The sequence below is a fragment of the Microcaecilia unicolor genome, chromosome 4 (genome assembly GCF_901765095.1).
Source record: "Microcaecilia unicolor chromosome 4, aMicUni1.1, whole genome shotgun sequence".
In the NCBI taxonomy this organism is placed as follows: Eukaryota; Metazoa; Chordata; class Amphibia; order Gymnophiona; family Siphonopidae; genus Microcaecilia; species Microcaecilia unicolor.
The window spans coordinates 86706005-86729363 of record NC_044034.1 but is presented as its reverse complement, the minus strand read 5'-3'; the positions used below and the strand labels follow the sequence as shown (position 1 = coordinate 86729363).

Below are 23359 nucleotides of genomic sequence, written 5' to 3'. Positions count from 1 at the left end.
ACCTATGTAAAATTAAAGTCATTTGTACTAATCAAATATGTATATTAATGAGTAGCCTTAACATGCATTTCTTGGCACTATGCCAGAAACTATAATTCAAGAAATTAAAGTAAGCACATTAATGCTGCATTAGTGCATGCTAAAGGCATTTACACATTATCCCCTTTTAGTGAACAAAACTCTAAATATTGTTCACAGTCTGGAAGTGGTGCGATGTATGGGGAGATCCAGCACCACGTGATTTCCAAACAGGACATACCAATGGATTTGTGACAAGAGATATGACCAATCCCCACAAATAGCACTCCATGAAAAGTTTTTTCATAATAAGAAAAAATTCCTTCCATACCTGCTCCAGGTCTTCTGTGATGGGTTCTAAACCGCTTAGCAGTGTAATATCAACCATGAACATTTCTGACATACTGTACTTGTCTTTTGACCTTTGATAACAGCAATGAAAAGGAAAAATACCCATCTCAGTCAGATTATATTTCTATAAGATCAAGAGTAAAGAATTGTAGCTCTTATGTGTATGCTCTTAAAACAGTTAGTAGAAAAAGTGAGATGGAAAATTCCATAGTAGCATAAGAATAGCCATACTGGGTCAGGCCAATGGTCTATCTAGCCCAGTATCCTGCTTCCAGCAGTGACCAATCAAGGTCACAAGTACCTGGCAGAAATCTAATTAATAGCAACATCCCATGTTACCAATCCCAGGGCAAGCAGTGAAATTGGGTGATGAGGAGGATGAAGGGATAATCAGGCTAGTATATTTTATGTTCCAGCAGGTATTCAGGAGGGAAGATGTCAACAGGTTGTAAAGAAGAGGAATCAAGGGCTCCTTGTCCCCTACATTTTCTATTCTATGTCATATGTTGATTCCAGCTAGTGGACAGAAGAGACATAAGCTGCTGCAGGTTTGCTTTAGAAGGGTAGATATACATATATACCAGATTACATTTAGAAATGGATAGAATTATGTACAGTACAGCTCATCTGGTCTGCCAAATTTACTTTGTGTTGCAATGTTATATACCCCAAGGGCTTTCTGACTTTCACTTTTTACTTTTTGCTTCTGAATATTTTTTGTACTTATCTTATGATTTGATTTTTAAATTTCTATTATTTTTGTCTTCACCACCTCCATTTGAAGGCTGTTCCAGGCATTCCACCATCCTTTTTGTGAAGAAATATTTACCGATGTTGCTCATAATATAGTGGGTAGCATTTATACTAGGAACATATTATATACATTTTTAAAAATGAAATGAATTATCTTATTCTCTGGGATGAAGAAACTTTTGCTCATTAACCTACTTTATGCATACACTGTACTCTAGGTCATTATCCTTTCCAGGAGCAGACACATCTCTCTTTCTCCTACTGCGAATATCAAACCAGTCGAGTTTGGTCATTGTGCTTAGAGGATCATCATTTTGCTCATTTTCATAATCATAGTCATAGTTGGTGTACTCAGGCTCTAAAATATTAAACAGAATTGCAGGAGGTGAAATGACAGATACAAAATTAGTGAGGAAAGAATGTCCTTGTGCATTGAACAGAAACGTCCAAACGATCTGACATGATAATTTTGTTAGTTAACTATTTTACCTTTTCATTAAAAAATGTAGCATATTTAGGGGCCCTTTTACTAAGCCGCATAAGTGCCTACGCACACCCAACGTGTGCCAATTCTTAGTTACCACTTGGCTACCGCATGGCCCAGGCAGTAATTTCATTTTTGATGCACGTCCCCAACGTGTGCCAGAAAATAATTTTTATTTTCTGGTGCGTGGTGCTACTGGGCAGTAAAAGGCATTTGATGAGCATAGACCATTACTGCCCGGTTAACGCGTGAGACCTTACCGCTAAGTCAATGGGTGGCGGTAAGGTCTCAGACCCAAAATGGACGTGCGTCAATTTTCGGTCAAAATTTAAAAAAAGGCATTTTTACAGGTGCACTGAAAAATGGATCTGCGCACGTCCTAAACATGCGCCAACACTACCACAGGCCATTTTTCAGCACTCCTTAGTAAAAGGACCCCTTACAGCACTGTTCTTCTAAGCTGTGTGAGAGTCCTGCACCTTCAGTCCTACCAGTAGAGGGTGCTGTTTCACTATCACACTTTCAATAGTAAGGGACAGGCAAGCTCTACAGGACTCCAGGGAACCTATCTGCCCCTTGCGATTGAAAACACAATATTGAAGCACCCCTCCCTTCACCAGTAGCAATGTAGTTGGAGGACTCCCTCTTGGCTTAGAGGGATCAGGCATTTAGAGTGCTTCTTATAAGATGTGTGGGTCTATAAAGGTGCTTCCTTTCATTAATTAAATACTGGTATAACTGGGAATATACAGTACACATGTATATGATAGCCATAAATCTGGTGTAAATACTTGGGCCTAGATTAGTAAAAAATGTGCATACATTATACTATTCCATAATTTATGCACGTAACTGTGCACCATGCATGTACTGCCCAGATGCTGCCCGTGTACACAGCAACCTTCAAAATACGCAACATTGCATTTAGGGGACATTTTATAGAATAGCACATAGCCAAAATATAGCTATTTCCATGCCTATGTGCACACGTACATACATATGTGCCAGCATATTGGTCATTTATGCACATTCCTGGTGCCTTCTTTATAGAATAACTCCCTATATTCTTCACGTTTTCAGCCTAGCAGTTGCAAGAACCAGAATTGTGAATCACAATTAGGAATTTCATTTGCCAGTACAGAGCAAAGACTGGAAGAGTGGCATGGGTCTAAAGAAAGGGAAACAGAGTTCATGAGGGCACCATGGTTCCAGCCCCTATTGTTTGGCTGGGAAGTTATCTCAAATGAGCATTTTTATTGTTTTTGTAATTTGGTGTACTCTGGATCCAAGTGCTTTGAAAGCCATGTTGGATAATTTTGCAACAAGCTGCTCACAAGCTACACCAGCTGTACTGGGGAAAGTACTGACATACTTTCTTTTTTAAGATTACCCCACAGAACGTAACAATTTATCCCCCAAATTCTGTATATGGGGCCAGATTCTATATATAACACCTAAAAAACTCCACGTGGAATAAATTCCCACCAAAGCGCACTCTGTAAGCAGCGCCTATATTTAGGCGTGGTATATAGAATACGTTTAGTTGATATCACAGCGCTTAAAGCTATGCACATCCATTTTCACTAAGGAAAATGTGTGTAAATGCCAGCGCATAGATTTAGACACACAGGGGCATATTCTATAACAGTGCATGTAAAGTTTGGAATGCTCACAAAACGCCCATTTCCCCACCCATAACCAGGCCCCTTTTTGGCTGTGCACATTAGAATTTAGGTGCAGAGTGTTAAAGAAAATGCTTAGCGAGTTGTGCATGTAAATTCTAATTATTGCCAATTAATGCTCATTATTGCTCATTAAGACCTGTTCTCAATGCTAATTAGCTTGTTAAGCAAATTAAGTTACGCACGTTGTTGCAGAATACACTTGGATTTCAGTGCAGAACACTAAGCGCAATATATAGAATCCAGGGGATGGTGCCTAAAGTTAAGCATGTTAAATTGGATGCGAGCACAATTTACGCACTTTAACAATTGAATAATGAGCCAATCAGCACTGATAATTGGGCGGTAAACAATTAGCACTAATTGGACTTAATTAGCAGTTCAGGGCACATTGGATCTGCGCCTATAATGTTCCTGTGTATCCGAACTGCATCTAACTTCTATCATGCATAACTATATGTGGTATGGTTAGGGGCGTTTCCAAAATTTACATACGTCAGGGCTTTTTTTGAGGGGGTACTTGGGGTTACTGAGTACCGGCACCTTTTCCATTGCCTGCTAAAATTGACCTATGGTCCACAAGTTTTAATGAAAGAGCTCAGGCTCTACACACTAATTCTGCCTTGTCATAGATTCTGTGACTGGTTTCAGGGGCCTGGCTATTGTGGGGTGGGTTCCTCAGTGATCACCCCACCCCTGAAGGGTGATCTGGCATTTCAGTACCGGTACCTTTTTTGCTAGAAAGAATGCACTGACATACGTAAGTATAGAATCCAGATGCCTACATTTAGGCATGGTTATGCGCTACATGTGATCCTATAAAGGATGCAAACCCCTTATAGAATTGCGCTAAGCGTGTTTTTTTGGCACTGATTTTGTAGGTGCCAAATATAGAATTTGGCCCTATGTGTATATTTTATACAATATGGACTAAATTCTATATTTAGTGACCAAAAAATTGGCACCAAGAAAACCCACACTTAGCACAATTCTATAAGGGGTATGCATCCTTTATAGAATCACTCTGAGTTTATAACCGTGCCTAAGTGTAGGTGTCTGGAATTAGGCCTGCTATGAGCAGCCTTAGATGCCTACATTTAGGCACAATTCTATACTTACGCACATAAATTTTGGGAACGGCCCGGAACACCCCTAATCACACCCCCATGTAGTTACGTGTGATAGAATTTAGGCACAGATCAGATACGTAACATTACAGGTGCAGATCTGATGTGTGCTTAACTCCTAAAATCCAATAGGAAAAATGAGGGGAACAAGGAAAACTACCACCCCTGAAAAGGGTATTACCCAAAGGAAATTGAGAATTGTAAATTTACTAATCAACTGAGATAAAATAATGTATTGTGATCTGAACTTCTGGAAATTTAATCACATCGTCTGTTGCTCGGTGATACATTTATGCTGTTAAGCACCAGCTATTTTGTATTTACCTGGTACATATCCTTTAACTTTAACATCTAAATGTAAATGATCACAGGTATTGTGCTCTTCTTCCGAAGAATGATACATCCCAAGTATCTAAATAAAGGAAATTAAAGTAGTCAAGTGAACAAATAAACTTATCAAGCAATATGAATAAAATATATTGTTTCTGTGTTTCAAGAATCTTTCTCTGTTTGCTTATAAGTAGTTTTAAACTCTGAATATGATGTGTGAACATTACAGGATGCCTGGTTACTAGCCTGTGGTGGGTTGATATTTCAAAACAATGGTACTACAGGCCCATAGGCTGACACTGTTTTGTTCTACAGAAGTTCAGAGGTGTAACCATACTAATAAGTGGTACTGGCAGAGCAGCGTGTCAAGGAATTGATCCTGCCTAGCTGGATTTCTGAACCCCAAAAATGGTGTAATTTAGGTGCCAGGGGAAGACCCGAGGTGGCTTCAGTTTTTAAATTCTAGTGTGCTGGCACTGTCCTTTTTTTGTAGACAGGAGGGAAATCAAGGATCGGGGCCCAAGTTGTTGAAAATGGAACTAAAAGGAATGGAATTTTGTTCATTTTGTTTTGTTTTAAAAGAACAAAAAGAAACGAGATAGGACATTAAAAAAAAACAACAATTTTGATTAATTTCAAATGGAAGCATATCCCTAATTTCTATTCCAAAGCGCATATCAAATGAGGCCATTCTTTAGAAGGAGATTTCTTAAATTTTTCATATTAATGATGGGGGGTAGACAGTAGGCATGCCCAGCGCTAATCAGTTAGCGTAGCTACATCGCCACACGCTAAACGATTAGCGCATGGTTAGTGTGGGAGCTCTTACCGCCTAGAAAATAGGTGTCGTTAAGGGCTCACGTACTAATGGGGAAATTAGCGCATGGCCATTAATAGACAAAATAGAAAATGGGACCATTTTACTGCTGCGCTAAAAATGGTCTCAGCTTGCAGGAAAGACCCGTGTTTAAGTAAAAGGGCCTCTAAATTACCTGCAAATAGTATATGTACACCGCTTTGAATGTACCCACAGAAAGGCGACATATCAAATTCATGACTCCTTTACTCTAAGTAGTCTGCAATAACTGTCAAGTATCATGGGTGACATTTTAAATATTTGAAACTCAGTTGTTTCATGCACTTACCACGGCTCAACCACATACACACTTACAGTGACAATTAAGTATATTAAGAGGTGTCTCATGAGGTAGTATCCCATAGCTGTTAGATCCTGCCTTTCTCTCCTGCACATGGTTCCTAACTGGGAGCAGTTGTTCGCCCTGCTTGTAGAAACTTACCATACTGTAACAGTTGTCATTCTCAGGACTTGAATAGCAGAAACCTTAGCTATAAAAAGGCAGCCCTGCCAATGTTTACACCAGGCTATAGAACCCCAATACACCATTTACTGCAAAAACAGAACAAGCCTGACCACTACAGATCTCTACACAGAAATTACATGCTAGCAGAAATAATGCATTTGGTCACAAACAGAGACCAAAGATAGACCTTGATAAAACAGAATAAGGAATTTAAAATTAGAAACAGAAACACGGATACAAAACCAGTAATGTATACCCAATGGCATACCTACCTTGGTTGCCACCCGGAGTGGAGCACCCCCCTCATTCAGGCATTTGCCCCCGCCCTCCCTCCTCTGAGCAAGGGGTGCATTGAGCAGTCACGCAGCTGACAGTTCTGCCGGTCCCTTGCCCCCTCTAATGTTAACCTCCTGTTCCGGGCAAAGCTGTGAGACTTCTCAGTGCATCCCCTTGCTGCCTGCGCCCAGGGTGGACCACCTCTACCGCCCCACCCTTGGAATGCTAGAGTGTAAACCTCAAGAAACCAGATTGAACAGTGGGACAATGGAGAAACAAATGCATTTCTTCCTGGACTTTTCTAAAGCTGATGCATTCCAAATCCCTTAAAACTAAAAAATGATTTTGTTTTGTTACCTTTGTTGTATCTCATCATTTGATTTTTCTAATTGGATTGCTAACGGTCTCCTATTTCCTTTTGTTGGTCTTCTAAGTCCTTTTCCATCTTCTATTTCTTCACTCTTCCTGTCATCGCCTCTTCCTCCTCTAGATCTATATCTGGCATTTTCCTTTCCTCTTTATTCATTCCTCTTGTCTTCCTCTGCTTTCCCTCTCAAGCCTTCAATTTCTTTCTTTTCACCTTTCACCTACCTACTTATTTCCTTCTCCCACTCTCACTTTCCCAGTCCAACAAAACCCCTTGAGGTCTTTTACTCATTTCTCAGTCTCATCCCACTTTCACTCACTTTCTAGTCCCCCATTTCCAAATTCTATGCTTACCCATCTCCAGCCATTCTCTAGCATTCTCTGCCTCTCATCCCATCTCCTTCCTTGGCTTCTTTCCTGCCTGCAGGCCCTTTTTCTGTGTTTTACACTTTACCCGGCCTCAAACTCCTCCATTTCCAGCTTTCCTCACTCCCTTCTAAGACCTATCACCTTAATCTCTTTCATCCCCTCCATATCTACTATATCCCAACCTTCCACATCTCTTGTCACTCAAGCTCACATCCCAGAGCCCATCTAACATACTCTTCCTTTTATCCTCCATACCCCATCACCTAGTCCCTAATGTCCTCTTAATTCCAGAGTCCCTGCTCAAACTCATTCTTTACCTTGTCCCCCATGTTCTCAACCTATCCAATACTCAGCGGAGTCCTGAGTCTTGTGCTGTTTTCCCACCCAATCTTCAAATTATCACTTAACTCTGAGTCTCTGCTCTCTATCCCCTAGCACCTGCATTCCTCCCTTTCTCCTGCACTTTTCTAGGATTTACTCACCTACCTCTTCCCCCATCAGTTATCCCTTCCGCTCTCTCTTCCTCAGCATCTACTGCTGCCTCTGTTCCTCCTTTTCTAGCATCTTCCCACTGCCCAGTTCCTGAGTTGTGCCTCTCTCCCTCCTCCAGCATCTTCACCTTTCCCTTTCCCTCCTCTCCAACTGCATCTGCCCTTTCCCTCTCCACCCACCAGTATTTTCTCCCTCTATCCCAGGGTAACCTTGGTCCTCAAGGGCCGCAACCCAGTTGGGTTTTCAGGATTTCCCCAATGAAAATGCAGAAGATCTGTTTGCATGCACTGCCTCCATGGTATGCAAATAGATCTCATGCATATTCATTGGGGAAATCCTGAAAACCTGACTGGGTTGCGGCCCTCAAGGACTGAGGTTGCCCACCCCTGCTTTATCAGAATCCGCCCCTTCCTTTCCTCCCACCTTCCCATTCATCCTTGGCCTCTGTTGAGTAAGTACCGAGAGCTTGTTTCATCATTTGTCTTTCACTGCTATACTGCTGGCACTGTGTATGCACTGAAAATTTGGAAGCTGTGGTTAGAGCACCAGTCTTGACATCCAGAGGACGTCGGTTCAATTCTCACTGCTGCTCCTTGTGGTCTTGGCCTAGTCACTTAATCCTCTATTACCCCAGGTACAAAATTAGATTGTGAGCCCACCAGGGACAGAGAAATACCTAGTGTACCTGAATGTAACTCACCTTGAGCTACTACTGAAAAAGGTGTGAGCAAAATCCAAATAAATAATAATTGTTAATCTTGCAAGACCATCAGTGGCAAGTGCCAGCCATAAGATTTCAAGGTGCTCATGGTGCTGGCCCCATAGCAAGAAAGGAGGCAAAGTAAGACTTGCTCTCACAGCACCTGTTAGCTGTCTTCAGAGCCACTAAAGAATATGAGCCAAAAGCAGAGGTACCTGTGTCCTTTCAAAGACACCTGTGAATATTTCCCTGATTTACTTTTATTTTAATCTGGAAGGAAATCTAAACTCACAGAATTAGAAGGAAATCGGAATTCTACATTGTACATACACCTGTAGACTAAATTTCATTTATTTAGATTCTTACTGTCATGCTTCCAGTTCCATGACCGGATACAGCGAGGTTGATTCTGTGTCCAAAGTCATACTGCAAGACAAACCATGTAATTCATATTAACAAGCATTGTAAAAACGCAGAGTTTTCTTCCTTTTGTAATCTTTAGGGACCAGACCCTATGTCATGACAGCAATAACAATGTCACAACAGGTTATGATATAGAAAGTGTTGGGCTGTTTGGTGTTACACAGGCAGCTTTGCTTATGAGTTTGTTTTTACAACAAATCTATGCGCAATATGAGGGAGTATATGAGTGGTTTATCAAGTGAGTCCTCCATGATGAAAGTCAATAAAGAACTGAATGTGTGCTACAGACACATACAACCACAAGGTGGCATGCATGTCACCATATTATACGAGCAATCCAATGAAACCACAAAGCTTTGCTCTTACAAAAGCTTCAAAAGAAGGAAAGACTTCTGTATATAGTATATATTTTATGTTTAAAAAAGTCATTACATGAGGGCCAGAACTATCCTTCAAAGGCAAGGGGTGAGACAATTAAGAGGTCATTTAGGCCCCCTTTTACTAAGGTACACTCACAATTTTAGCGCGCGCTAAAATTGTGGGCGCGCTAAATGTTAGAGACGCCAATGAATTCCTATGGGCGTCTCTAAAGTTTAGCGCACCCACAATTCTAGCGTGCACTGAAAACATGAGCATTCCTTAGTAAAAGGGGGCCTTAGTAAGCATATGCTAACACCATTAATGTGTGTGGTTTTTTATACACTAAAGTCTCCTTTATGCAAAGCGCCCTATGGCACATGTCTATCAATGATGTTAGTCTACGCTGTTAGTAAATGACCCTGTAAATTCCAACAAAGTAGAGGTATTGGGCCGGATTCAGTAAATGGTGCAGAAAAGTAGGTAAAAAACCCAAAAACAAAAGCAGAAGTGGCCCCCTTATCAAATACCAATCGGTTAAATATGTTTTTTTATGAACCTTCCCATCTTACAGCTTTTTTGTCAGCTAAACAGATAACTGGGGTGGGTGGGGGTGGGTGGGGGGGGGGGTTAATGTGTACCTAGTGATTGGCTCTTTTTTCTCTTTTGATGAATAGGAATTCTGTAACATGTTAGGTCATTTACCTTTATTATTATATTTCCTTTAAATTAATCAATAGAAATAAAACAAAATAAAACATGGGAAAAAAATAAGATGATACCTTTTTTTATTAGAAGTAGGTTAATACATTTTTTGATTAGCTTTCGAAGGTAGCCCTTTCCGATCTGACGAAGAAGGGCTACCTTCGAAAGCTAATCAAAAATGTATTAAATTATGTCCAATAAAATAGGTATCATCTTATTTTCTTTTCCATGTTTTATTTCTATTGATTACCTTTAAAAGTGGACTAACACGGCTACCACATCTCTCTCCTTTAAATTAGAATTGCCAATGATTGTAATCTTTGATCTTAAAATGTGGACTTACGTGTGATTTGCATATGATTTCTCCTCTTTTTGTTTTATTTAATACTGAAATAATGTTAAATGTTTAATCATACTTTTCTGTACAAGCTTTTTTTTTGCTTGCTTAATTTTTGAAATTATTGATAAATAAAATAAAAAAAAAGAAGTGGCCCCCTTATCAACAAAACACAAACACAAACAAAAAGAAGAAGGGGGTAGACCAATGTAGTTCCAAACAAATGGTTTATTAGCTAAAAGTGACTTGATGCAGGACTGCGTTTCGGCGCCACATGCGCTTGCCTCAGGAGTCAATCATAGAGTCTCAGCCAAAGTTGGTAAATGCAGACTAACATGACAAAGAATAATACTCTAATACAGCATCATCAAACTCATAAGTACATAAGTAATGCCATACTGGGAAAAGACCAAGGGTCCATCGAGCCCAGCATCCTGTCCACGACTGCGGCCAATCCAGGCCAAGGGCACCTGGCAAGCTTCCCAAACGTACAAACATTCTATACATGTTAATCCTGGAATTGTGGATTTTTCCCAAGTCCATTTAGTAGCGGTTTATGGACTTGTCCTTTAGGAAACCGTCCAACCCCTTTTTAAACTCTGCTAAGCTAACCGCCTTCACCACTTTCTCCGGCAACGAATTCCAGAGTTTAATTATACGTTGGGTGAAGAAAACTTTTCTCTGATTTGTTTTAAATTTACTACACTGTAGTTTCATCGCATGCCCCCTAGTCCTAGTAGTTTTGGAAAGCGTGAACAGATGCTTCACATCCACCTGTTCCACTCCATTCATTATTTTATATACCTCTATCATGTCTCCCCTCAGCCGTCTCTTCTCCAAGCTAAATAGCCCTAGCCTCCTTAATCTTTCTTCATAGGGAAGTCGTCCCATCCCCGCTATCATTTTAGTTGCCCTTCACTGCACCTTTTCCAATTCTACTATATCTTTCTTGAGATGCGGCGACCAGAATTGAACACAATACTCAAGGTGCGGTTGCACCATGGAGCGATTCAAGGCATTATAACATCCTCACACCTGTTTTCCATACCTTTCCTAATAATACCCAACATTATATTCGCTTTCCTAGCCGCAGCAGCACACTGAGCAGAAGGTTTCAGTGTATTATCGACGACGACACCCAGATCCCTTTCTTGGTCCGTAACTCCTAACGTGGAACCTTGCATGACGTAACTATAATTCGGGTTCTTTTTTTCCCACATGCATCACCTTGCACTTGCTCACATTAAACATCATCTGCCATTTAGCCGCCCAGTCTCCCAGTCTCCCAGTCTCGTAAGGTCCTCTTGTAATTTTTCACAATCCTGTCGCAATTTAACAACTTTGAATAACTTTGTATCATCAGCAAATTAATTACCTCGCTAGTTACTCCCATCTCTAAATCATTTATAAATATATTAAAAAGCAGCGGTCCTAGCACAGACCCCTGAGGAACCCCACTAACTACCCTTCTCCATTGTGAATACTGCCCATTTAACCCCACTCTCTGTTTCCTATCCTTCAACCAGTTTTTAATCCACAATAGGACATTTCCTCCTATCCCATGACCCTCCAATTTCCTCTGTAGCCTTTCATGAGGTACCTTGTCAAACGCCTTTTGAAAATCCAGATACACAATATCAACCGGTTCCCCTTTGTCCACATGTTTGTTTATTCCTTCAAAGAATTGAAGTAAATTGGTCTGGCAAGATTTCCCCACACAAAAGCCGTGCTGACTCGGTGTCAGTAATCCATGTCCTTGGATGTGCTCTGTAATTTTGTTTTTAATAATAGCCTCTACCATTTTCCCCGGTACTGATGTCAGACTCACCGGTCTATAATTTCCCGGATCTCCCCTGGAGCCTTTTTAAAAAATCGGCGTTACATTGGCCACCCTCCAATCTTTCGGTACCACGCTCGATTTTAAGGATAAGTTGCATATCACTAGCAGTAGCTCCGCAAGCTCATTTTTCAGTTCTATCAGTACTCTAGGATGAATACCATCCAGTCCAAGAGATTTGCTACTCTTCAGTTTGCTGAACTGCCCCATTACGTCCTCCAGGTTTACCGTGAAGTTAGTAAGTTTCTCTGACTCGTCCGCTTGAAATACCATTTCCGACACCGGTATCCCACCCAAATCTTTCTTGGTGAAGACCGAAGCAAAGAATTCATTCAGTCTCTCCGCTACGTCTTTGTCTTCCTTGATCGCCCTTTTTACCCCTCGGTCATCCAGCAGCCCAACCGATTCTTTTGCCGGCTTCCTACTTTAAATATACCGAAATTTTTTTTTTACTATGTTTTTTTGCCTCTAATGCTATCTTTTTTTCGTAATCCCTCTTGGCCTTCTTTATCTGTGCCTTGCATTTGCTTTGACACTCCTCATGCCTGAGGTTGCCCATCATCAGTCCTGTAGCATGAGCTTGATGATGCTGTATTAAAGGCTGTATTCTTTGCCATATTAGTCTGTATTTACCAGCTTTGTCTGAGACTGAACGATTGACTCCTGAGATAGGCGTATGTGGCATCGAAACGCAGTTCTGCGATGAGTCGCGTTTAGCTAATAAACCATTTGTTTGGAACTACATTGGTCTACCCCCTTCTTCTTTTTGTTTGTGTAGAAAAGTAGAGGCAGAGATAAATTCACGTCCTGCACTCTTTTACAGGGCTGCTGAGAGGGGTTTGTGTGGGGGTCAAGATTTCCCTAGGCTTGGCCTCCAAGGGAGGCTGGGGGTTGGAACTACCGCCAAGCTGCTGCGGTAGCCTGGTGGTAGTTTCTTTTTAATGAGCGATAAGCTCGCATTGGGCTTACTGCTGCTTTGTAAAAGGGGCCCTCTACCCTCCATTTCCCCAGGTATAAACTTAGGGTGTGAGCCCACTAGGGAAAGAAAAGTACCTGTATATATAATATATGTAAACCACTTTGGTTGTACCCACAGAAAGGTGATATAGCAAATTTGTGACTCAATGTGATGTGCAGCCTGTATAGCTACATCAGTAAAGATACCTGGCCATGCAAGGCTAGATGACTGAATGTGCAAGACAACAGACAGACATAGCATTAATAAGGTACATCACACTGCTGAAACAGGTAACTATTATTTTTCTTCTTTTGCTCAGAAAAATAAGACATGTGCTGAAAGAAATGAGGTTTAAACTGTGCTGAAAGAAATGAGGTTTTGGTACTGCACCTGTAGCTTTTCTTCTGTCAGGGCATTTTCCTTATTCAAAATAACAATCTGATTTTTGCTTCTTCCAGGGGCATTTATGTCAATCTTTAGATTTATAGGCTCATTCACAGTTCGTAAACTATATTTTGACAAAGCTTCCAGAGCAACCACTGTGTCCTATGTAAGAAAGCAATGTAAAGAGGATTGTGTTACATTCTAAAACACAGCAAAATGTGGCATACAATATCCTGCAAATTTTACTGTCTACACCACTGCAGCACCCTTCAGTTTTTCCCCATATCTCATCACTGGGAATATGACTTTCTCCCTTATTTCACAAATCTAAATTCTAGTAGATGATTATAGCTAATAGTTAGGATGGTGGTGTACTGGAAGATTGTGATGGTAGCATAATGCTGCTTGATATGCAATTTATTTTATTAATTTATATTTCAAGTAAACCTAGATGGATCACTTTCTGTGCACACATAACCGTATAAAACAAAAATGTAAAAATAAAATATACAATTTACATAAAACAGATTCTACGATTTCATATTTCTCTAGTCCAAATGTTTATAGCAGCCATTATATTGTTTGCCGATACAATTTACAAAATAAAAAATCCTTCAAAAGTTTCTTAATTTGGTGGTGTCTGTTGTCAATCTAATCTGGTTAGGTAACTGTTTCCAAGCTAAAGGACCTGCAGTTAAGAATGAGGCAGGCGCATGTGGCACCAAAACGCAGTTCTGTGTCGAGTCGCTTTTAGCTAATAAACCGTTTGTTTGGAGCTACATTAGTTTATCTCCTTCTTCTTTTTGTTTGTGTTTCTGCAGAAAAGTAGGTGCCGTGATAAATTCACACTCAGCACTCTTTTACAGGGCCGCTGGGGGGGGGGGGGCAAGATTCCCCCAGGCCCGGCCTCCAAGGGGGGCCTGGTGCCAGGGTCTGTCTCTCTCCTGCTCCTGACAGGACATGGGTGATTGCGTTATCGTAATCACCCGGGTCCCAACAAGGGCAGGAGAGATACAGATCCTGGTGACTGGTCCCCCTTAGAGGTCGGGGAGAAGCAGACACAGGATTCTAAATTGGGGTCCCTGGTTTGGCTGTATTTGTCTCAAGGCTGGAATGAGCAAAAGCTGCTCACCTTCTGATCTTAGGGCATGATTTAAAGTATGTATTTTACGTACTCTTGAAAGATAATGAACCGAGTCCTGTCTTAAAACTTTATGCATCATAAGTAATGTTTTGAACACAATATGCTCTTCTACAGGCAATCAACGTGATTGTTTTAGAATTGGAATGATTGAATAAAAACGAGGACATCCAGATACAAGCCTAGCTGCAGCGTTTTGTATAATTTGCAATGCTTTCAACCTTGTAGTTGGCATTCCCAACATGATGCAATGCTGTATGTTAGAAAAGAAGAAAGTGGGAGATCTGGCCTCAAGAAAGGGAGACCAATTTTCTAAGGTTTGGCTACCCTTTTGGGACACCCTGACGCCTGTGGCGAGAAGTCGGATTTTGAACAGTTAAATGGATCAGTAGAAGGGGAGAGGGGAGAATAGGGGGGAGAGGGGTAGGGTAGAGGGGAGAGAGGGTAGAAATGTTAAACTAGATGACATGTACTGTGTGACGCTGATCAATAGCATGTAAATTGGATGATGGTTCATAATCTGTATAGCGATATGTTGGTTGGCGTGTGATGGTGTGTGTCATCAATAAAAATTGTTTTTCAAAAAAGAAAAAATAACCAGATATTCAATTTCAAAACTGCACAGGTCTCAGCTTTGAATATCCACTGATGGCTGAATATTGACCCCCCAACTGCCTAGGTTCTATAGCGCATAACAGGAAAAGAGGCGTTAATGTGAGAGGAGCATGGGTGGGTCAAGGGTATGTCAGGAACTTATGTACTAAGGGGTCCTTTTATGAAGCTGTGGCAAAAGGGGGCCTTGCTGGTGTTGGCGCGTGTTTTTGACATATGCCGAGGCCCCCTTTTACCGCAGCAGGTAAAAGGCAGGTCTTTGTTTTATTCAAGAAATGGCCGTGCAGCAAGTGAAGCACTTGCTGCATGGCCATTTTGGGGGGAGCACTTACTGCCACCCAATGAGGTGGCGGTAAGAGCTCACGCGGTAACCAGGCAGCTTATAAACCGGTAACTTAGTGCCTATAAATTGAAATATTTTTGCAGCACTGGAAATGGCATGCGCTAGGGGAGGGAACTACCACTGGGCTGCCGCGATAGCCTGCATTGGGTTTACTGCTGTTTCATAAAGGGGCCCCTAAGATTCTAGTCAGTTACCCATGCAGCTGCCAGGGCGTAAATGTGCCTAAAATTTCATGATCAAATACTGACATACTAGTTCCTAGTACAGCTCCAGTGCCCAACTTTGCCATTATAGAAAACTTGTTTAGCATTCAATTATTTTGCGCTTAACTTTAGGCGTCCTTTCTTGACTCTACCCTATTTGCATTCTGGATACTTGGGTGAAATTTTTGGTTAGTTTGTTTTATAAAATATGCAAACAAGTGCTGATCCCACCCTTGCTCTGCCCAAGGCAATGATTATGCATATGGGGGATAGCTTTATAAAGCTTTTGGAGTTTAAAATCATGTCTCAGCTGGAATGGAAAGAATAGTCTGGCTACAGAAATGCAAATTCTGAAGATGCTCTATTGTTTGGGCCCCTCTTTTTCAGATTCCTACACCCTCTTAATTTAGCCCATTGATGGATTCAACTTATGGCTTGCATACCGTTTTTCCTTTTGCTACAAATTATGGGGTCCTTTTACAAAGGCGCGCTGAAAAATGGCCTGTTATAGTGTAGGCACGTGCAGAATCATTTTTCAGCGCACCTCTAAAAAAGGCCTTTCTTTTTTTTTTTGCTGAAAATGATTTTGGGTCTGAGACCTTACCACCAGCCATAGACCTAGCGGTAAAGAATTTGGGCAGTAAGGACCTACACGCGTCAGATGCCACTTGGCGCGCGTCCGCTACGTGTGTCAGAAAATAAAAAATATTTTTCAGACATGCGTAGCGGGCGTGCGCCAAAATTTGAAATTACCACAAGGGCCATGCAGTAACCGGGCGGTAACTCCAATTTGGTGCGCGTTAGTCACCTACGCGGCTTAGTAAAAGGGGCCCTATTTATTTTATTATACTTACCTGTAGTGATTTGTGGATTATGATTCCCTTCCTGATTTCCTAATTCCCTTATTTAGAGTATATCTCTTCTATTTGCTCTTCCCCTTTTTTCTTTTCTGTTTCTGTTACTTCTGTTACTATTGGTATATGTATATATACAGAATTGGTTATTGGTTATATTTTGCAGCCTTCCTGAAAACACTTGTACAACTTATAATGTCTTTTCTGTGATGTATTTTTGATTTGCTGCATTGTTATTGTTCTGATTAATCCTGTATAATAATTTGTACCTCCAATGTTCTCTGGCTGGCTGGCTGACTGGGTTCATAACATCTCCTGACGTCAGCAAGCCTCCAGCGTTCCCTTCCCTCTCACTGTCCCGCCCTCACGTAACGACATAATGATGTGAGAGGAGGGTGGAACAGTGAGAGGGAAGGGAACGCTGGAGGCGAGCTGACGTCAGGATGTTACGAACGGAATGGAAGCCAGCCAGCCACAGAATGTTCAGGTACAAATCGCTGGACATGGAGGGGAGGAGAGAATCATGGGACATCGAGGGGAGGGGAAAGGAGGGCAGGGCAGAGGAGAATCGATGGACATGGATGGGATGGGAGGAGAGGAGAGGAGAGGAGAGAATCGCGGGACACGGATGGGAGGACAGGGAAGAGGAGAATCGCTGGACATGGAGGGCATGGGATGGGATGGGAGGGAAGAATCACTGGACATGGAGGGAAGGGCAGGGGAGAGAGAAAAAAAACGCTTACAGAGAGCCATCCTAGTGCCCGTTTCATTGTTGACGAAACCGGCTTGGTTCCACTAGTATGATAATAAATAAAAATAGTTTGAAATATATATATTAAAAAATGAATCACGTTTGAAATGTGGAAAGAGCTCTTATAAAACTCTGTGTGGGTATACACAAGTGCACATGCATACATGTGAGTGTTTGATAGTGACTGCTGGACTTGATCCCCTGATGAAGCCTTGGTGAAACAGGCGCCTGTCGGGATCCAGCCGCTACAGATAAATGTCACTATGGGATATGGACTGTTTGTAGCTGCTTTTATTCCCACAAAATAATTGAGAACAAATTGAAAAAAATGATAATGATTTTTGGTTTTGACACAAGTTTAGATTGAGATATTGAATATCCTGCATATAGGCAATGATTGAGGATTTGAAATAAGTACAAAATCTTCACATTCACTTTAATGGGACAGGGTAATATTATAACAGGTCTTCTATGTGTGAAGGTCAAGAAGGTGCCAATTTCAAGCTTTGTGCAGACGTTTTATATATATTTGGCATTAATGAGCAGCTGCAATGCAAACTCATGCAGTTCAGCTCATTAATGCAAAAATAAGCAGGCAATAAGCTTTTAAAGCCTGTTTTCACTGCAAACATAGCTATAGTTACCTTTGCACAAATTTCTTACATGTTGCCACAGGCAGGAACTTAGCACATTCCTATGGCAATACATGTGAAATTTTTAACATTAAACGGCCAACCAGCACAAATTGTGGGTTCTCACAGAACCCCTCCCCTGTGAGTACCTCAACTCCATTGTGGCCCAGTGGGCTTGACACCCTCAATCCCCAACCATGATGCAGGGCTAAAATGTTTAAATCCCTTTCCTCTCTGAAGCTCGCTCCTTAACAATGTAATGCTGTGTGCTTGCTCTTTATATCCCTATGGCTCCATCCTTTCTTGGCACCCAGACACCCCAAAGGGTTCAAGGGTGATGGGTGCAGGAGCAGTTCCCACTCTTCCCACCCTATAGATTGTCAGCTTCAAAATTGTGTAGGCTGATAGCCAGTGCCATTTTGAAGCTGGCATCCTATGGCATGAACCAAATAGGGATTGTTCCTGTCCCCATCACCCCTAGAACCTCTCGGAGTGAACTGGGGTGCCAGGAGGGGATGAGTAGAAAGGTGGTGGGGGTGGAAATTTAAGCATTTTCCGCAGGATTCTATATATTGTGTCTTAATTTCTGCACGGAAATCAAAGTGTACTCTATAACAATGCACATAACTTAATTGGTTAACTAGCTAATCATTGCTGTCAATTGGAAGTTAACAAGCAATTACCAGCACTAACAGCCATTAATAAAGTTTTACAAGCACAACTCGTTAAGCATATTCTGTAACGTGGGGCATGGAAATTCTAAGTCACATAGTTGAAAAGGGGGCGGGGCATGGGCATTTCTAAAATCTATGCACATTGTTATAGAACACACCCAATCTGCGCCTAATTTGGGCATCAGGATTTACGCCAAGTAAAACATGGCATAAATGGCTGCAACAAAGTTTGGTCACATGGAGAGGCGCTCGGCGTATTCTATATACCGTGTGGAAATTTAAGCCTACTGTATAAAAGTTAGGCATACTTTAGAGAATACACCTTTCCACACAGAAATTTCAGGCGCATATATAGAATCTATCCCTTTAGCCTTGTATCAGAGCTGGGGGGTAGGGGCATCAGGCTCACTGGGTCACCAGGAAATTGAGGTCCTCTAAGGGAGGGCTTCTTAAAAGCAGACTTGTATTTAGTGGATTTCTTTTTTAACATTTCTAAAAAACAAGAGCCAAGAATACCTGTGTTGAACAGAATCCACCACCATATTTTCTTTTTTCAATTAGCCAGTAGGCAATGGGTGTTGCATAGGTGATATTTCCATTACTTAAGGCCTGAAGGAGTGCATAAGATGTGGTCTCTACAGACATAGCTTCTGTGCGAGCAGGCCAGTAGCGCACCTTATTCTCTGAAAAAAATTGGATATACTATAGTTGATGAACACATTCATTAACTTAATAATGAATAAATGAGACAATTTAAAAAATGTATATTTCATCTTTTCAAGCTATAGAATGTGCAAGGTAGATTACAGGATAAAACACATAAAAACATGCAATGAAAATTAAAAACAACCCAAAATGACGAACAATATACATGACCAGCCTGTGAAACTATAGCTAAAATTTAAAGTGGCTTACATTAAAAATGCATAATCAGCCTTCCTGTCACTGATCAGTCATTTCCAATCACTGACCAGCAATGATTTTGCCATATACTTTGCCTGCAACATTAACCTACAGGCACTTTCACTGACCCTCCCACCAGCTAAAGAGAACACCCCTTATCGGGGGGGGGGGGGGGGGGGGGGGAGGGGCATAAGAGGTGTTCTCTTTAGCTGGTGGGATTTATTCAACCAGGTAACAGAGGATGCTCTCAAAAATCTTGAAAGGCCTATTGCCAACACCCTACTTCCTTAAGCATTGCCCAGCAGATATAGCACAGAGCAGAGGCCTCATTGAAGGGGTCACAAAAATTGTTAACTCCTGTCTTGTAGAAGGGCAGCTGCAAACGGCACTAAAATGGACTGAAAAAGAGAAACCTTGACCAGAACAAACTGGAACCAGCAAGGAGCATCATTAGTAACCAATTATGAATAGCTAGTGGTAGTTCTTACAGACTGGTCTACATCCTGTCATCCAAATTCTGACCAGGTATCATAACTGTACCTTCCACAGATTTTCCTCTCAGAATCTGTTCTGCTTCTTGGACTCCTTTTTTATTAAGATTAACATGGCTGAGTGCGTATGCTGTAATTGCTGCAGAGTAAGCGCTCAGGGGTAGATTCAGTTTTCTTTCCATATACATGACAGCTTTTTCTATGCTCGAAATCTGTAAAGATACAATGGTGGTTTGGCATTGTTATAACACCTTAACAACATATCCACTATAATAAAACGCTCCCTCAACGTTCTGAGGACACTGACGTCACTGCAGGCAATCACACACCGGTTTGTAAGTTCATGGTGGTGAAGCCATCCAACTCACCATGTCTGTGCCCCACCCTCGCGTCAAACGTGGTGACGTCGAGGGCGGAGCACATACACTCAACCAAACAAAAAGCACACCCGTGAGAGACAAGGAAGGGAGGGAAGCAGGCAGGCAAGCAAGCAGGCAGCCAGCCTGAACGTCCGAGGGAGGGAGGGACGGAACGAAGGAATCTGCGAGCCACACGCCCACACGCCCACACACCCCCAAAGTCCCCGCCCCTCACCCCTACCAACTTCCCAACAGTACGACGCCATGGCCCCCCAATCACCGCCCCTCACCCTTAACCCCCCCCCAAGTTCCCACCACCAGCACCCTACACCCCCCCTAACATGTTGCCACCGCTCACCACCTCCACTCCCCAGGTCAAAACACCCAGTGCTCCACCCTCCACCCCCCCCCAACGTCGCAACACCCACTGCTCCACCCTCCCCTCCCAAAACAGGTCGCCACCGCTCACACCCACCTCTGTCCTACATCAGGATACGCACCAATTGGGGACCCGCAGCCAGCCATGGGTTCTGAGCTGTGCATCTGTTCCTCCTCTCAGCGTTGACGTCACTGCCCCTGGACCGGAGGTGTACCCCCTGGCTGCGGGGCTCCAATTCCTTCGTTAAACCATTTTCGCAGGTTAACTTTTTAAATTGTGTTTCTCTATTTGACGGAGATGGGGGGAAGCGGCGCTCTGCTGATGTAGGAAACGGGGGGGGGGGGTGGGTGGAAGCGCCGGCGACCTGTTTTGGGGGGGTGGACAGTGGTGCACTGGCTGCTGCCACCTTGGGGGGGTGGCCACGGTGCATCAGTGGCTGGTGTGACCTCGGGGGGGGGGGGGGGGGGTGGACGGGGCACACACCCAGGAAAACCTTGCTAGCGCCCGTTTCACTTTTCTCAGAAACGGGCCTTTTTTACTAGTTTGATATAAATATAAGGAGAGAGGGAGGGCTGAAGTGCAATGATGTTGTAGTACCATATATTACTGATCAGTCGACTAGCCAGAGTGATATGTGTTTCACTGTGCACTTCATAGATTGCACTTAAACATAGCACATATATAGTAGTTAGAGTGTTCCACAGCAAATTAAAAAATATATAAAAAGATAGAGTAAAAAGAAAAAAACGGTTTCTGGTAAATTTATACAATAGTATAACATTGAAACCAGGACAGCAGGTTTTGCTTTGTACTGAACCTAGCTGTCACTATATGAGTTACACAAAGTTAATGTAGTTCAAGCAAACTAAGATGCTTACACAAAATCATTATTTAATATTTCAGAAAGAAAAAACAAAAAAGCCCTGAACTGGATCCATTATTCTTTTATCTCCTGCATGTGTAAGAACAGTATATTTGCAATAGAAAAATCAAAATCTAATATGCAAAGCCATCTTATTACACAGTAAAGTCTAGATTATCTGACCTAAATGGGACTGACCCATTGTCAGATAAATGAAAAGTCAGATAATATGGAAAACAATGGTAACCCCTCAAACAATGCAGAAACAAAGGCAGTGAAAGCAGGGTCCCAGCTCACAATGGTGGTAAAAGTAGGGTCCCGGGTTTGGAAAATGGAAAGAGAAGCCGCGTGACGTCACTGGGGGTTTGTCAGAATTTAAGTCTGTAAATTTGGGATGATAAGCTCCTTAGGATTTATCCTCTCTGTGAAGTTAAGACATCAGCTGTCACTCCAAGTATGGCACAAAGTCAGCCACTGAAAAAGCACCACGGTTTTTAGTTTGTTTTCATTAGCTTTGCAGTCCATGGGTGTGGAGGCTATTTTGCTTGAAGGTAAAATTATTATATTCTGGCTTGGATACTGTGGGTTTAGCAGAGGGATGCATATTGCAAGCTCTGACAATCCCCAGTAGCCCTCACTGGTTCACATTCACACAACCAAACTTGAGGTTTCAATTTTGACTGAAATGATGTGATGAGTTTTGGCTGCAGTTTCGGTTTCAGCCAAAAATGTTCAGACAGTTTCGGTTTTGGTTGGCCTCTAGATTACTGCAGGATTAATGACAATTTACTGTTCTTTCTGTACATCATATTTAACACATCTCAGGCTCTGTATCTTGTTCTTATGTAGGTCTATCCATTTCTGTCTATTTTGACCTTCAGGAGGAGAACAGCAGTTGATCTTCTGGTTTTCCGAAATATTTTCTAGTACAAAAGAAGATAGTGGACTTCTCTGTTACTGTTAGAGAGGTGGGCCAGAGCAGGCCAATGGCCAGGACAAACAATGAAGAAGAACTGAACAGAGGGATTGTGCAGACCTGTCATATAGTTTAAACATTAAAGACAGATTCAGGACAAGGATCTTGGACAAGAGTGTGTGAACTGTGTGGCAGTGCTGATGAGAACGTATGGGGAGTTCAGTGCACTTTGAGCATGGCAAAAATGGTGACATTATAAGCTCTTCTAGAAAACGACTTACACATATGAATTGCATTAGAGGAAGCCAGCATGGAGATATGTGTTTTAACATCAGCTCAATATTGTTTCAGCATCCTCAGCTTGTATTTTAAGTAGATAAGGAAGGTACCAGGAGCTAACTACTCCGGAATGTTAGGAATTTAAAGAAAAAAAATCTATAGCTGGACAGAACAAAAACAGAATAGAAAGGGGGAAAGATTGTTCTAGAACATGGAAGGGATGGAAGCTTGGTGAGAGATGATAGGTAAAAAGAATAGATAGGCAGTTGAGGATGGGATAGATAGATGGGTAAAAAAAAACCTACAAATGAGGAGAATGCCTTAGCCCCACTGGGGAGAGTCTAGTGGACAGTTGAGAAGTCAAGTGACTGCTAGCTTTTCCCAATTCTAATCTTTTCTTATGTTTTAATAGCTGTTGCACTCTGCTTTTCCTATGATGTTAGACTGCTGTTTGAAGTAGAAAAAAAATAAAGAGAAGTTGCTGAATTGACAAACAGTTGTGTGAGAATTATGGGTAAGCCTTCAACCATCACAGAGATGGTATGAAGAAGCTAAACCTCACAAGTGAGTGTAGTTAGAGCTGTGCTCCACCGGTACAACTCTTAGACTATTTTCAAGCTCTCAGATATATAGGCCCAAATACCGCTATACAAGCAAGCAGGAGCGGGAGCTTATCCATGCAATCCATT

General features: G+C 41.9%; 1 protein-coding gene across 1 annotated transcript in view; it reads right to left on the bottom strand.

The window, feature by feature from the left end:
- Positions 1-23359, bottom strand: part of LOC115468593 (complement C4-A-like) — a 154373-nt gene that overhangs the window by 23674 nt on the left and 107340 nt on the right. The window contains 7 exon segments of the mRNA XM_030200408.1: positions 350-440; positions 1318-1480; positions 4740-4827; positions 8637-8696; positions 13278-13433; positions 18998-19164; positions 19925-20087. Coding sequence (XP_030056268.1) covers positions 350-440; positions 1318-1480; positions 4740-4827; positions 8637-8696; positions 13278-13433; positions 18998-19164; positions 19925-20087 — 888 coding nt within the window.